The sequence below is a fragment of the Sinocyclocheilus grahami genome, unplaced genomic scaffold (assembly GCF_001515645.1).
Source record: "Sinocyclocheilus grahami isolate Dianchi unplaced genomic scaffold, SAMN03320097.WGS_v1.1 scaffold550.1, whole genome shotgun sequence".
NCBI classification, from domain to species: Eukaryota; Metazoa; Chordata; class Actinopteri; order Cypriniformes; family Cyprinidae; genus Sinocyclocheilus; species Sinocyclocheilus grahami.
In genome coordinates, this window is record NW_015505729.1 from 51,566 (window position 1) to 65,765 (window position 14,200).

General features: G+C 37.5%; 1 protein-coding gene across 1 annotated transcript in view; it reads right to left on the reverse strand.

Annotated features, from left to right (window-relative positions):
• The window catches only part of csmd2 (CUB and Sushi multiple domains 2), a 294,566-nt gene that overhangs the window by 37,586 nt on the left and 242,780 nt on the right, over window positions 1-14,200 (reverse strand). Inside the window, exons 36-45 of the mRNA XM_016238904.1 lie at window positions 13,451-13,547; window positions 12,325-12,429; window positions 12,082-12,200; window positions 10,890-10,959; window positions 7,851-7,967; window positions 7,088-7,297; window positions 5,429-5,617; window positions 2,513-2,690; window positions 1,427-1,572; window positions 718-798 (exon numbers count right to left, since the gene is read on the reverse strand). Coding sequence (XP_016094390.1) covers window positions 718-798; window positions 1,427-1,572; window positions 2,513-2,690; window positions 5,429-5,617; window positions 7,088-7,297; window positions 7,851-7,967; window positions 10,890-10,959; window positions 12,082-12,200; window positions 12,325-12,429; window positions 13,451-13,547 — 1,312 coding nt within the window. The remainder of the gene's footprint in view (window positions 1-717; window positions 799-1,426; window positions 1,573-2,512; window positions 2,691-5,428; window positions 5,618-7,087; window positions 7,298-7,850; window positions 7,968-10,889; window positions 10,960-12,081; window positions 12,201-12,324; window positions 12,430-13,450; window positions 13,548-14,200) is intronic.

The following is a 14,200-nucleotide window of genomic DNA, read 5'->3' on the forward strand; positions in this document are numbered from 1 at the left end:
TGTGTTTATATTATAAATAAATAAAATATTAGTAGTAGTAGTGTTGTTGTTGTAGGTAGAATGATGAAGTTACGACTAAACTAATATCACTAATTTCATTAGAAACAAATATCTGAGTCTAAAAAAGTCTACACTTCTTCAAGCTCTGCTTTTTAAACTCCTTTTTAAACATTTCCTGTGATTGTGATGGCTATTTAAGTAGCACAAACTACATGTTTGTGCTACATGTGCCGCCTATGTACAGTACATTAAAAAGTATTATTTAAGAAATATTCTTAACTATTATATTACATTTTCTCAATTCACCTGCTACTGGAATTTTTGGAGTTGAATTGGAGTTTAAATACCTCTGTAAATGTAAACTCTACCTATGTTTAACACAACGCAACATCAGCCTCTGTTCTGAATTCTGGCAATGAGTCAGCATATCAGCACGGCTCTATGGGACTGGTAGCCGTGACATCTTAGCGGTTTTCTCTCCTCAAAGTGAGTTCTCGAGGGGTGTTAGTGGTGGGGGGGAGGTGTGTGTGTGGCTGGCTCTGCTATTCTGGGAACATTATTAATGAGAGCTGCTCAAGCCTGAAAATGAACTGGCAGCCTGCGTCTCTGCTCAAAATGTTCCACTTATACTGGGCCAGGCCGAGCCCACCAACACAAATGCACACAAGCAGGCATACAAATCAGATTGTAAATGATGTAAAATCAATATAAACTCACCTATCTTAAATTCTTTACTGGCCATCAGAATTTCTGCGTTAGGAATGATAGGAGGTGGCAAACAAAACTGAAGTCTATAGGCTAGAAGAGAAAGAGAGACAAAGAAGTAAAGTGTCAGCCATGTCATATTGCACTGTTGTATCCATTGTAAAGGTAAAGGACAGTTCTATATGACACAAAGTGGAATTATTTGGATGTCAGAGTTCATGGGTCCATTTTAATCATGCTTAACCAGTTCTCATTTTTAGAGGACTTTTAAGTGTGACATGGCTGTTGTGGTGCCAGTCAGTGTTATCGTGTCATTTTCCTGCAGCTCCATTGGATTGAAAAAACTGTATTTTGTTTTAAGCACCCATGCAGTGTTATAGTACTCAAGTCCATATTTTCAAGCTCTTGGTCTTGTCATGAACTCAGGTGCATTTGACTGGGACTCGAGATTGAGTCTGGTCTAGAGTACTACAACACTGTGGATAGATTTCATGGTCTTATTCATTCAGACCCTCTTCAGGTCTCTGTCTTGACACTGACTCGACCCTCTTTTGGTTTCAATCTTGAATCTGACTCAACCAACTCAGTTCTTGAGCTGGTCTCAACTACAACTATTTAATACTTGTTTAGTCACACATTTCCATGGAGTCCTGCATCAATCAAGCAACTGCTATTTAGATGTATTGGAATGCTAATGGTAGCTTTCTTTCGGACTAGTTACCTTGGTAGTTGATCTTGAACAGTCCACCTTTCTCAGAATAGCTTCGGAAACGTATCAGAACTTGATTAGACGTGCTGCTTGGTGGGTTGTTGGGCTCTCCTTCGGTAAACACTCCAAGTTTGCGGGCTGTTTCCTGTGGTCCATCCCTGTTTAAGATGCAACATTAAAATTGAACGTATAAAACCTGCTAACACTGCATACTCAGTGCTACAGCAGAACACTACATGCCTTGTTGCCTAAAAATGCACAGTAAGTCAGATCCCACCCATATTGATCACCCCGGCTGATTTGAGAAGAGTTTCTCTGCATATTGATTACTTTACTGATTTTAGAGACGATTCTAGCCATACTGATTACTTCTCTGATTTCAAAGACACACACTCTCTTAGGGAGTGCGCTACATTCTCTCACGCTCAGTACAGGCTCCGAAGTACGAAGCCACCATCTACAAGGACATCACCTAGGGCTTATCTCCATCTTTACAGTCCTCTAATGGTGAAGGAATAACTTGGCACCAACCTAATCCCTAATCCATGACCATTCGGCTTCAAAACCATCTGTTTGTGACTGCCTGAGTTTGTGCTACAGATTATGTCCTATCCTGTGCATTCAGCAAAGCATCTGGTTGGCTAAAGGGAGTGCTGGCTCACTGAAGTGGAGCTGTTTGATGGAGCTTTTCTTGGCTGTTCTGGTTATATTGTACCTCTATGACTTGAAGTGGATGAACCCTGCATGTAATAGAGTATATGAGAGTAGGGAATCCTAGGTACAGAAAGATCAATGCTTCCTCAGTTAATCCAAACAGAAAATTGCAGTCTCAAGAGAGGCAATGAATTTCGAGAAGATGTGTGCTTAGACTGCACGTTTTGGCCTAACATGTTTTAGGGGGAACCCGCGACAAACCAGAGTTCAAAGTCCTACCTGTACATACAGGCCCCAAGCGACTCAATAAAGAGGCTCATTAATTAATCATCAGTCTGAGTACGTTATAAATATGTTCTCACCCAGAAAAGAGAGTGACAGAGAGAGAAAGAGAAGCTGACAAGGTGTAGAAGGATAATCGCAATAGGAAGTTTGACAACTCACCAGACTGTGATGAAATCTTGGGGGCCATGGACTTGCAAGAGGGTGAAATTAAGACGGATGCCCAGGCCGTGTGCTACCGTAATCAGCCAGCTACAGTCCGCAGAAGTGGAGTAATCCTCTGGGTAACCGGGGGAGAAGATAGTGCCATTGTCTGATGTAATGTTACCTCCGCAGGGCACTAGAAGGCAAAAATTTAAATCTAGATATGGAAAAACTCCCCAATAAACTGTTTTTGTAGCAACTAAAGATGAAAGAAACACAATCACAGAAAGCAGTCTTGCACAGAAATTTGTTACAGCAAGATAGTGGAGAAGTGGAGAACGCAGGAACCAGGACAGGGGCAGGGCGACACGGGTGAAAATCCCCGCTGGGTTCTAAACACCACTCAGTCGTTCCCAGTAGTTCATTTTCCATGTCTGACTCCACTTTAGAAATCCCTCTTGCAGCAGTGCTTTGCATTTATATAGACATGTCCATGTTTCCAATGATTCAAATGAGCCCCAGACATATGAAATCAAATCCCCTTCCTGTCCCTGCTGATCCCATGCTGCTGCTGCCCCAAGTTGGAGGGGAAATAATCAATGCGATTCGGCTGGCGAAATAAAGATAGGCCCACAACTTGTACACACACATTCGGACTGTCATAATACACTCTCGCTCTGACTGTAGTCTCAGCAGTTTCTTGCACCATCAAGGTCCCCCCCCACTCATTCCCGCCCTCTAAATCCTTCTACAATTCTTCCTGCAATCTTTCCTCCTCCATTTCCTCTCATCTCCGAGGGAATGCTGAGAGGGGTGCCTATGTTAATCCCTTGTGCCATGTGCTCTCTCTCGCCACCTTACTTGCTAAATGAAGTATCGATCACAGCATTGATTTAAAAAAAAAAAAAAAACATGCCACGCTATCAAGAAGAAATGCATGGTGATGCTATCGATTGGGCAAAAAAAGTTTAGTGGTGAGTGGGGATGGGAGGATGTGGGGCTGTGGTGAACTAAAAATGAGGAGAGAGCCATAGATGGAGGACAGGCCAAGTAGGCTGATATGAACAGGTGGGGCAGAGGAAGAGAAAATCGATCAGCTTTCTAACGCCTGGGAGAGGAAATCAATGTACATGACAGCCTGGGCATGAACTATTGGTGGCAGCACGTGCAGATGATACCTAGAGCAGTAGGGGTGTGAAGTACTTATAATTTTAAAATTTACTTAAAATTTGTACTATACTTCTATTAGTAACTGTACTATAATTCTATTAGTAAGAATTTGTACTTCACTTGAGTCCCTGATTCTACTTAAATGTAATTTAAAACGGGCAATAAAGTGAATTTCAGTGTTAAATTTGTAATTTGTGCCTCTAAAGAGACATCTCATCAGTCACCACAGCATAAAGTCTTTGACCTAAACTAAAGCAATGCACTGTCAAAGCACTATAGAGCTCTTTACTATCAGTAAAGATGGACAAACTTGAGTGTGCGCATGGTCAACGATCAGCCTATAAACAATTATATTCAAATGTCAAACAAATATACAGTCAGCCTTGGCTGAATTTAACCTTTAAACCCATTATTGTATGGGTTTATTATATGGACACCATAAAATTCTAAATAATCAGGATGCTTGAAAATGCCCATTGTCTGTTGATTTTATCAGTATTAAAAGCTATTATAAAAATATGCATTCATTTTAAATCTAGCTGTGACTTCGCAGCCCATCAAAAATGCCATTTACCTGTTAAACATCCACTAAAGCTGAAGAATATTGTTCTGAGGTACTTATGTAAATATTATAGTAGGAGACTTTCAAGCAGCTGAGATGGTCTAAAAGAAAAATAGTCACATCTTTCATCTCGACTGTTCATATTACACAGCATGGGGGTGTGATGCATCATATCTATTCTTTCCTTTTTCACTCTCACACCAGAGCGCTCGATTACTACAAATTCAATTACGCATGGTGCAAGAGTGTTCTAAAAAGGCCCAGGTTGATACTAAAATTTTCTTTGTGTGGATTATTATAACACAAAGCGGATGAATAATGTGTGTTTCTATTTGCGGGTTCACCTGTGCAGTGATGCTGGGCAAAGCACTGGCGCCTGAACAAGACGATGAGGCTGCAAATGCAATGTCAGCCCATTGAGTACCTCCCTGGACCGTCTTTACGTCCACACGAGCATTCAGCATCCCCTGTGCATATGTTACCTCGTGACCCGCTAAATAATTAACTCATTGAATCAACAGAAAAATGAGCATGATAATGTGGGTCAAGAATGAACTCGATTCGTTTCTCATCACCCCTTTTGAGGAGATGTTAGAATAAAGCCATTGAGTCTGCAGTGATGGTTTACAGTAAATAATTTACATTTATGTGCAGTTGCCCTCCTGGACCCCACATTCAAAGGTGGAGTGACGATGGGGAGAACAAAGCTAATAATTAAACATACATATAGTATTTGCCAGTAGTTAAGTAAATTATTTATGTATAAACTATTTTATAGTACTTTTTGTTATTTGTAGAGCTTGACAGCCCCTGGTCACCATTCACTTCCATTGTATGAAAACAAGCAGCGTGAACATGGTGTGAAACCTCTCCTTTTGTGTTCTACTGGGAAAAGAAAGTCATACAGTTTTGGAACGATGTGAAGGTGCTCAAGTGATGTCTGAATTTTCATGTTCTGAACAAAACCTTTAAAACTCATATTTGTTTATAATGAATGGAATTAATCACATTCCAGTGTGTAACTCAGATTATTTATACCTCCAAAATATCAATGCTTTACATGACAATGTGTAGTATATTAAATCTGACACATTACATTACAAACTAGGTTGGTTACTAAATAAAATCTGTCCTCTCAGAATGCAAATAGTAAGCATACCAGATGTTTACTGGTGTGGGGGAGAAAATGGAGGTGGTCGTACCTTCACAGCGAGGAAACGGATGATCCCAGTTGCGCGTAGTGCCATGTTGACAGGTAAGAATGGAGTGTCCCATCAGCTGATACCCTGGATAGCACTCAAATGAGATGGACTGACCCACATTATAACCAGCCCCAACCACCACACCATTGCGGAAGGGTTCAGGATCAGGACACTCTTGAAGTTCATAGGCTGGAAAAGACATATTGATACATGAAAGACGGGAAGAAAATTTATGATTTATTTATGAACCTGGTAGAAGAAAGCCAGGCCCAAGTCCATCTTTTGTGACACCTCAAAGAAATCAACTTTCATCAAAAAAAGAAAAATTGCTCTGAGCTCCAAGCACCAATCTAAACTTAGATTCTGTGAATTTTACATGTAAACCATATGCATGGAATCAACTGATTGCTGTACCCCAACAAGCATTGGGATTTGATTCAAAGCAAATGTAATCAAAGCTCCGACAACTTTCTCTCAGACATGCAGGTCTGAAATTCATGGCAATGCAACCAAGTGATCAATGTTCACTGCAGGCAGTGAAAACACTAGAACACATAAACATCACCACATTTTGTCTCTGGGTCAAGATGTCTTTGCGTTTCTTTATTTTTTTTCCTGTCTATATTTTGTGTCTTTCAATTAATTTTGAAGAAAAATCTTGAAATAAACAAAAAAAATCATATGCTTTATATTTCTTTTCATTAGTTCTGTCTGAGTCTGGAGCCATTATTGTTAGACCAGTTTATGTGTTTATGTAGTATGTTGGACTAGTTTAAGTGTTTATGTAGTTAATAAAACCTTACTTGTATCACACTTGACGTGTTCATTGTTTGCTCATAACCGGAGTCACTAATCATGCAGATTTACGCTACAAGCTTTTGTAGAATTGTACAGTAAGAAAGTTATTTCCCTTAACCAGGAAATTAACGTTCTTAGAATTGACAAGACAGTTGACCCTGAGAGGTCAGCTAAATATCTACAGCGGATCTAAAATATTCATAATTAATCATAACTAGTTATGGTTAATTATTCATATTTCCTGTCATGAGCTGATTCGTTACACAACTTTTTCTAAATTATTTTTCAAATCTCATAGACAAAAGGAAATACGCTGAAGCTTTCAGACTGAATGACCACAATTAAAGAAATTAATTTCTGTGGATCAGAGCATCTTACAAAACACTGCAAAAGGGAATACTGACAGATATAATGCTTGATTTATATGCTAATGTACACATAATTATGTAAATATTGATTTCACAAGCCATTTCAATACTGCAAATTGTCATTGCATTATAGTGTAAATTCTGATAGCTTTCACAGATCCATCCTAGAAAAGCCCATTTCTATGACAATTTTAAATTCACTCATTGGACTCGTATTCTACTTTGGATTCTGGCATCAGCAGCATTTTATACCTGATGGATTTTATGCACAGCTTCACAGAGAATGGGTTATTACCGTGTTTACTCATTATCTTGACTGATCGTCTTGGCAAGGTATTGAAAATGGCATTCAAATTGAGGTTCCTGAGAAAATAAATGTGCAAAGGCGGAACTGCAACAACAATGCTAACTACAACAATATGTGGAGGCTTTTTTTTTTTAATGGTTAATCTTGATAAGAAAACTTTCAAAGTTTCTTATTTAGTTTCCTTACCCTGATAATCAAATCTGAAGCCAGGCTTATTCTGAGAGTGATCGCTATGGAAATACATAGTAGTCTCATGTGAAGTGGTTAGAAGAGATGGTGGTAAGTCCTGCCCACTGAATTTGCCAATCACTGTGCTGGTGTCAAAAGGTCCATTCCTAATTTCCAGGAAATCATGGTTGGCCTCAGTGGAAAAGTTCAAGAACTGCACATGAGCCCCTGTTTGTATTAGAAAACAAAATGTGTTTAGCAAAATTAATATCCTAACCAGCTTGCTAACGGCTATTTTTATATAGGCAATAGGGGTAACACTTTAGATTAGGGAATTCACCATTAACTAGAGTTTTCCTTCAATATACAGCTAATCTGTGTTACTGCAAATGTTACCGCAATAGACATACAGTCAAAAAGTTTGCTGATATTATTTTTATATCATATTTCAAATCTGCAGCAAAATCAGACAACAAATGAATCAACAAATTAGCTTTTTTAGCTTCAATCACACTAAAAATGATTTTATTCAGGCTTGTCCAGCTAATATGCATGCATATTCTATACTAAAAATGAAATATTAAAAATGTGATTGGCATTAGTAGCTAAAAGGTAGGAATTTGATGCATTACAGCTGCCATTTCTGGTAACTTCCAGTAACAAACCAGTAAAATATCATGGTTAGCATTACCAGTTTTATCCAGTTCATCTTAAACTAGAACTCGCTGCCATTAACAACAATCTTTCTAAACAGCATCTGCTCATTCTGCTGTGTCCTCACCGTAACCGACTGGCAAGTAAATCCTCCAGGTGCAGTCACTGTTGCTAGGGTAGTTTCCTGGGAAACCAGGGCTGAGGATGGTGCCTTCCATTACTTCTCTGATTCCCCCACACTGAGCTGAAAAGAAAAATGGTGGGACCAGTGTTAGAACCATTCATTTGTAGAAAACACATACCGTGGTGTAAGCCAACCCTGCTGTGCTCAAGGTTAAAGTACTTCTAAAGACCAATAAAAACAACGGAACAAAAACAGTGGTCAGCTGTCAGGCTATCATTGGAGAATGATATGAGACGACCAACGGGCTATTTCCACTTCTTTTGATTGGTGGGAATATATGTATATATTTATGGCAGATGACTGAAAGTGAAAATTGCTGTCACTGACCTGAAAACAAACTTTTTTATTTTGGTGAGCCAGCAAGGCTTTTGTAGAGTGGGATACAAAAGTCTAAGAGCGCATTGAAAACTACTACTTTTTCCATACCTCCATAAGAACTAATAAGAACTACTGTAAACAGGTTCATAATTAATGAGTAATGCATAATGCAATTATTAATAATTAATTCTAAATTAATTCCAAAGTGAAGGTCATGGTAACCCACTAGTAATGACTCAAGTATTACCAAATTCTTCAGAAGGAACTTGGATCAGTATTCTAACGTGAATAACACGATCACTCTCTAGTAATTACCAAAATCATGTAAGCTTTTGAGGTTTTTGTAAGATTCTGGATAGTAATTCCTTTTTCTAGATTTGGTAACACTTGAGTCATTACTAGTGGGTTCCCGTGATCTTCACTTTAGAATACTGATCCAAGTAATTAGTAATTCCTTTAGAATGATGTAGTAACACTTGAGTCATTACTAGTGGGTTCCCGTGATCTTCACTTTAGAATACTGATCCAAGTAATTAGTAATTCCTTTAGAATGATGTAGTAACACTTGAGTCATTACTAGTGGGTTACCGTGATCTTCACTTTAGAATACTGATCCAAGTAATTAGTAATTCCTTTAGAATGATGTAGTAACACTTGAGTCATTACTATCCAAAACCTTACATATATCTCAAAAGCTTACAATGACGTCAGTCAACAATAGGGAATTATCATGCTTTTAACTTTAGAATACTGATTCAAATAATTAGTAGTGCCTTTAGAAGGATTTGGTAATACTTGAGTCATTACTAGTGGGTTACCGTGATCTTCACTTTAGAATACTGATCCAAGTAATTAGTAATTCCTTTAGAATGATGTAGTAACACTTGAGTCATTACTATCCAAAACCTTACATATATCTCAAAAGCTTACAATGACGTCAGTCAACAATAGGGAATTATCATGCTTTTAACTTTAGAATACTGATTCAAATAATTAGTAGTGCCTTTAGAAGGATTTGGTAATACTTGAGTCATTACTAGTGGGTTACCATGATCTTCACTTAAGAATTAATTATACATTATGCATAATTCGCATTAATTATGAACCTGTATAGTAGCTCTTAGTAGTTCTCTTGTATATATGAAAAAATAGTAGTTACTGATTAGCTAATAGTGAACTACCACTTTCAACTGAGCCCTATTACTTACTAAATCGTTAATCAGTGTTTCTTGTTAGTTAATAGTAGTTACTAGAATGTTATTAGGGCATTAGTAATTTGTTCCTATGTAGTTATTAATTAACGACAGAGCATTGTTCTAAACTGTTACCCAAAATCTAATTTATATGTGATATGTATTAAGTGATATACATGAGATGGATTTTAAATTTGTTAAAGGATTTTAAATTGGTTATGTCTGCAATATTATACATCTTTTGCTTTTAATGGAAGCAAGAAAATTTGAACTTTACTTGTGAAAGAAAGTAAGCAAGATTCTTTTAATTTGCCTCTAATAATAAACAATTAAGATATATAATTAACTAATTAAGATATATATCCATTTGGAAAGATGTGTAAACATGCAATGTACTGTTATATCTTCAGCAACCTGTGTGGGCTACAAGTCGATTGATGTTTCACGTTGCTTAGCAATGCCGTCTACCTTGTGCAGTGACCCTAAAAGCTTTGTGCCGAATAAAGAAATGTAACACATTAGCTTTTCAATTGACATCATAGGAAAAATAAGTCTTTCATTTATTAAAAAGGCCAAATCACTTCCCAAAGCTATCAAAGGCCACTCGAGCACCTCTGTAGCCTTCAATCTTCTCATATCAGTGAAAACGCATACTCTATCCCCTCCTCCTTTCGAGGCTTTGAGTCTAAACTACTGATTGATTCAAATATCACTCTGATTAAAGCCTTGGCTTTGGACTCAAAGAGACCCTATGGATGTACTGAGAAGCCCTACAAAGCTTCAGATCCTGAATGTAGGGGTTAAAAATGTGCTCTATGTCTTTGAAAAAGTAGCAGGAATCAGGAAACTGCTGATGACCGCCCAAGCCATGAATCATCTCAAGAGCTCCGCCAATCACAGCAGGAGATAGAACTAATAAGTACCTAATAGGACACTATTAGGTTTTTCTCAAGAAACATGCAATGCTATTATTTTGATCATGTGATCCCTGCTCCTTTCAAATCATTACATAAATTAACAAACCAAATGGCATTTTTTTAAAGAAAGATGGCACGAGTGCACTTGTCACACGGCATCCTGTTCATAGTTAAATGAGATGAACTACACATGTGGCGATTCTGCTAGGACATCTATGTGAACTTGAGAAGAACTGACATCATACATCCACTACAAATCAGTTTGGGACCAGCTAGATAAAAGCAATAACTGCAAACATTTCTCAGCAAAGTTAGTTCTGTGAAACACTCTAGCATCATTCGTTTGATCATTTGTTACCTAATGCAGTGAGATTCATACATTTTTAAATGTGGTTTAAGTGCCCGAGTAGTTTTTGGGGCTGCTGTATACACAGACATAAGTACCTGTGCAGTTCTTTACCATTCTGGACTCTGTAGTGGATCTGAACTTATAAATCTGTAGAAGCCAGGATTTAGAAAATAAATAAATGAATAAAGATGACAGAAGTTATTACCGATGCAGAGAGGAGGCGGATAGTTCCAGCGGCGCACAGGCCCTGGCATGCAAGAGATATGGGAGACTCCCTGCAAAGATAAAAAATAAAAACTTCCATTCATTCATTCATTATTCACACTGGCCACATTCTGACCATCCAGTTTAGTTTTTCCCCCCTAAGATTTTTGGGCTTTCTTAAGCCAAGTTCTGAAGCTCATAATCCTTTCTTGATTTAAGTCTGCATCTAGTCTGAGCGAGTCTATGCTACTACTAATCGCAGATGTAAACTAATTTCAAACTGTCTCGAAATAGCTGTCAGGTTTGCACACTGTCCCGAGCAGCAGTGACCAACAGGCAGTGTGAGGTAGTAATTGATTATATGTAAAATACTTTTCAAATACATTTCAAATACTCATAATCAAACTACAGTTACTTTTTTATTCATTACATGATTACTTAATATGCATAAAATACATAAATTTTTCATAAGTTATTGTATTTTTCATAAGTTATTGTATTGCATAATATTTGAGCTTTTTCAGGTCATCAAAAAGTAGTCTGATTATATTACCTAAAATATGTAATGTAACAGATTACGTAACTAACTACAAATTTCATCATGTGATTTGCATTAAGTAATGGACTACTATTTGTAAGTAATCTACCCAGCACCACCAACAGGTAATGAAAATGTAAAAAAGCAGATGAGCAACATGGAGCCAGGCATCAGAAAAATCATTAACTGTCACTGCCCCCATCTCTCCAACCAACATTGTATCCAAAAAAACAGACTGCAAGGTCTTTTGAACACATGACCTTGGCATTACTACTAGTACATAAATGTAAGCAGTCCACAGAGAAAAATAAATAAGTTTCCCAGGGGAAATTTTTTTGTTGTTGATGTGAAATGTTAAACTCTACACTAGTTTTGTGAAAAATCATTTATTTTCCATAAAAGTTTGACAAATTAGGTAGGTGCCAACATGGCCAGGTTGCATAACATGCTCTCAAATCAAGACTAATCATGGTTTCCTCTGACCACATTGTTTTGAGCAGTTAATTATTTGCTACCGAGAGCGTTTTATAGATTTTTTGGTACTCTGTACAATTAACTATTGTATGTACCACTTGATGTAACTTCTGTGTCCTGAAACAACGACTGCTGCATTGTGTCCACGGTTTTGTCCAACTTTTGGCAAGTTCAGTCTCACCTGCAGAGTATATCCAGGGTCACACTGGAAAGACACCACACTGTTCATCTGGAGTCTCTCGCCCACTTTGAAGCCATTCATGGGTACTACTGGTTCAGGACAGCTGGTGAGGGACACAGCTGTGAGAGAAAACAAGAAAACATGACAAATAAAGAGAGGAATTAAGTTGAATGCAAAAGCTAGTTGAGTTTTTAGAGATGTGTGTGTAGTCCAGATGCACAGGACTCGCAACAAATGTCCTACTCTTGTATTCTAGACGGAAACCAGCTGCAGAGACGCTGATGTCTGAGAAGAAGTGCAGGTAGAGCTGGTTGGAGGTGCTGTTTAAGAGGGCTGGAACTGTTGTGCCTGTAGAATAACGAATCCGTAAGCATATTGTGGTTATGTAGTTGAATCAATGTGTCCTTGACTTTTGTACAAAACATCTTTTTTGATAGTGGCAAATTAAACTTTGTACACTTCACATTGTTATTGTTAACTAAAACTAAAATAATTAAAATCGGTTCTGTTAAACAAAGCTGAAAATAAAGCTGAAATAAAATATAAGATGAAAACCTTGGCTAACTACTAAAGATACAAGTGGAAAAAAAAGGCATGGAACTGTCGCAAGCAATTTAAGATATCTATGGAATAATGTGGAGGTTTTTATCTTATTCTGCATACAGTATTTTAAATCATGCATATCTTACATGAGATGACATTAAAGCAAAGTTGCAAACCAAACATCATGCATTTATTTTCACTTGGCAAGTACACAGACATTTCTGAAATATAAAACAACTGTCTGAATATCAAGTTTTATGATGTCTTTGAATTTACATTGTGCTCTGCACTATTGTTTAAAAGTCAAGTAAAATACAATAAAACTACACACTGTTTTTCCTTAAGCATTCATTTCTAAAAGTCCAATGCAGATGAGAATCGTTAAGCATGCATTCGTCTGAAGTTTATACAGCTCTTTTAGTCATATGGCTCAGTGTGTGTGGATATGATTGGCTCATTTGTCTTCACTCTGTACTCTGTTATTCATTTTAGGATGTATCATTCATTTATCTCTCTCTAGGGCACTTGTAAAATCTGTGCCTGCTCTTTGTGCCAATAAAAGGGAAAATTCAGACTTCTCTACTGTGCAACACAAATGCATTGGCGACAATAGAGAATTGTTCTTATGATGTATAAACTGTTCATACATCATACAGTGGTCTAAATATTGATGCAAAACTACAGTTCTGTGCAAGACAAACTGTGCATTTTTCTCAGACATCCACATAGGAATATTCCAAGCATTCAAAGCAAAAAAAAAAAAAAGCAAGATTGTGACAATGTGTTTATGTAATGAACTGAGTTATAGAAGTATTAGACAGCCCACCTGAGAAGCTCCCCAGCATGGTGTCAGTGCTGTCACCCCCATCAAACACCTCGAGAGAGTCCCAGTTCTGCTCAGTCACAAAGCTAATCACCTGGATCTGAGAGAAAGGAACAGAACAAAGGAAATAATACAGCAACTTCCTTCTATGTGAGTATCAGTGGATTGCACTGAAAAAAATATTATAGGCACTTGGCTATCAGGCATGATATTCTTTTATAGCTTGAGTCTTGAAAAGTTACAAGAATGTGCCAAATAAAGATATTTTAAAATGCCTATTTGATGTGTTATATAACCCTTCAAATGTCATCTTCAAATCTGAGATGCATTTTTCTGCATTTGTTGTATATGCTGTTCACATAGTTTTTCCAATGTTCAGTCCTGTAAATATTTTGGTAGACATTTATTTTTCCGCCCCAGCCTCAAACAAGCCTAGAAATTGGCTGGTCACAGTGGCATGACTGTGGCTATCGCTGGAAGATTGTCACATCTGATAGCCTTGTTGTCAAATGGCACATTTATTTGTGCTTGATTCACATAGTGAATTGGAAATTTCATGAGAGGGAGGGGGTTAGTTCTATATCCAGACCATCATGAGCAGTCTGTCTGACACAAAACAAAAACACACCATCAATCCACCCTATAGCATCAGTTGAGAGCTATTTTTTTACTTCTTTCCTAAACTTAAAGATGAAACAAGTGTACATGGACCTGAAACTAAATTGTTCAATGATATTTGTTCCTTTTTGGCTT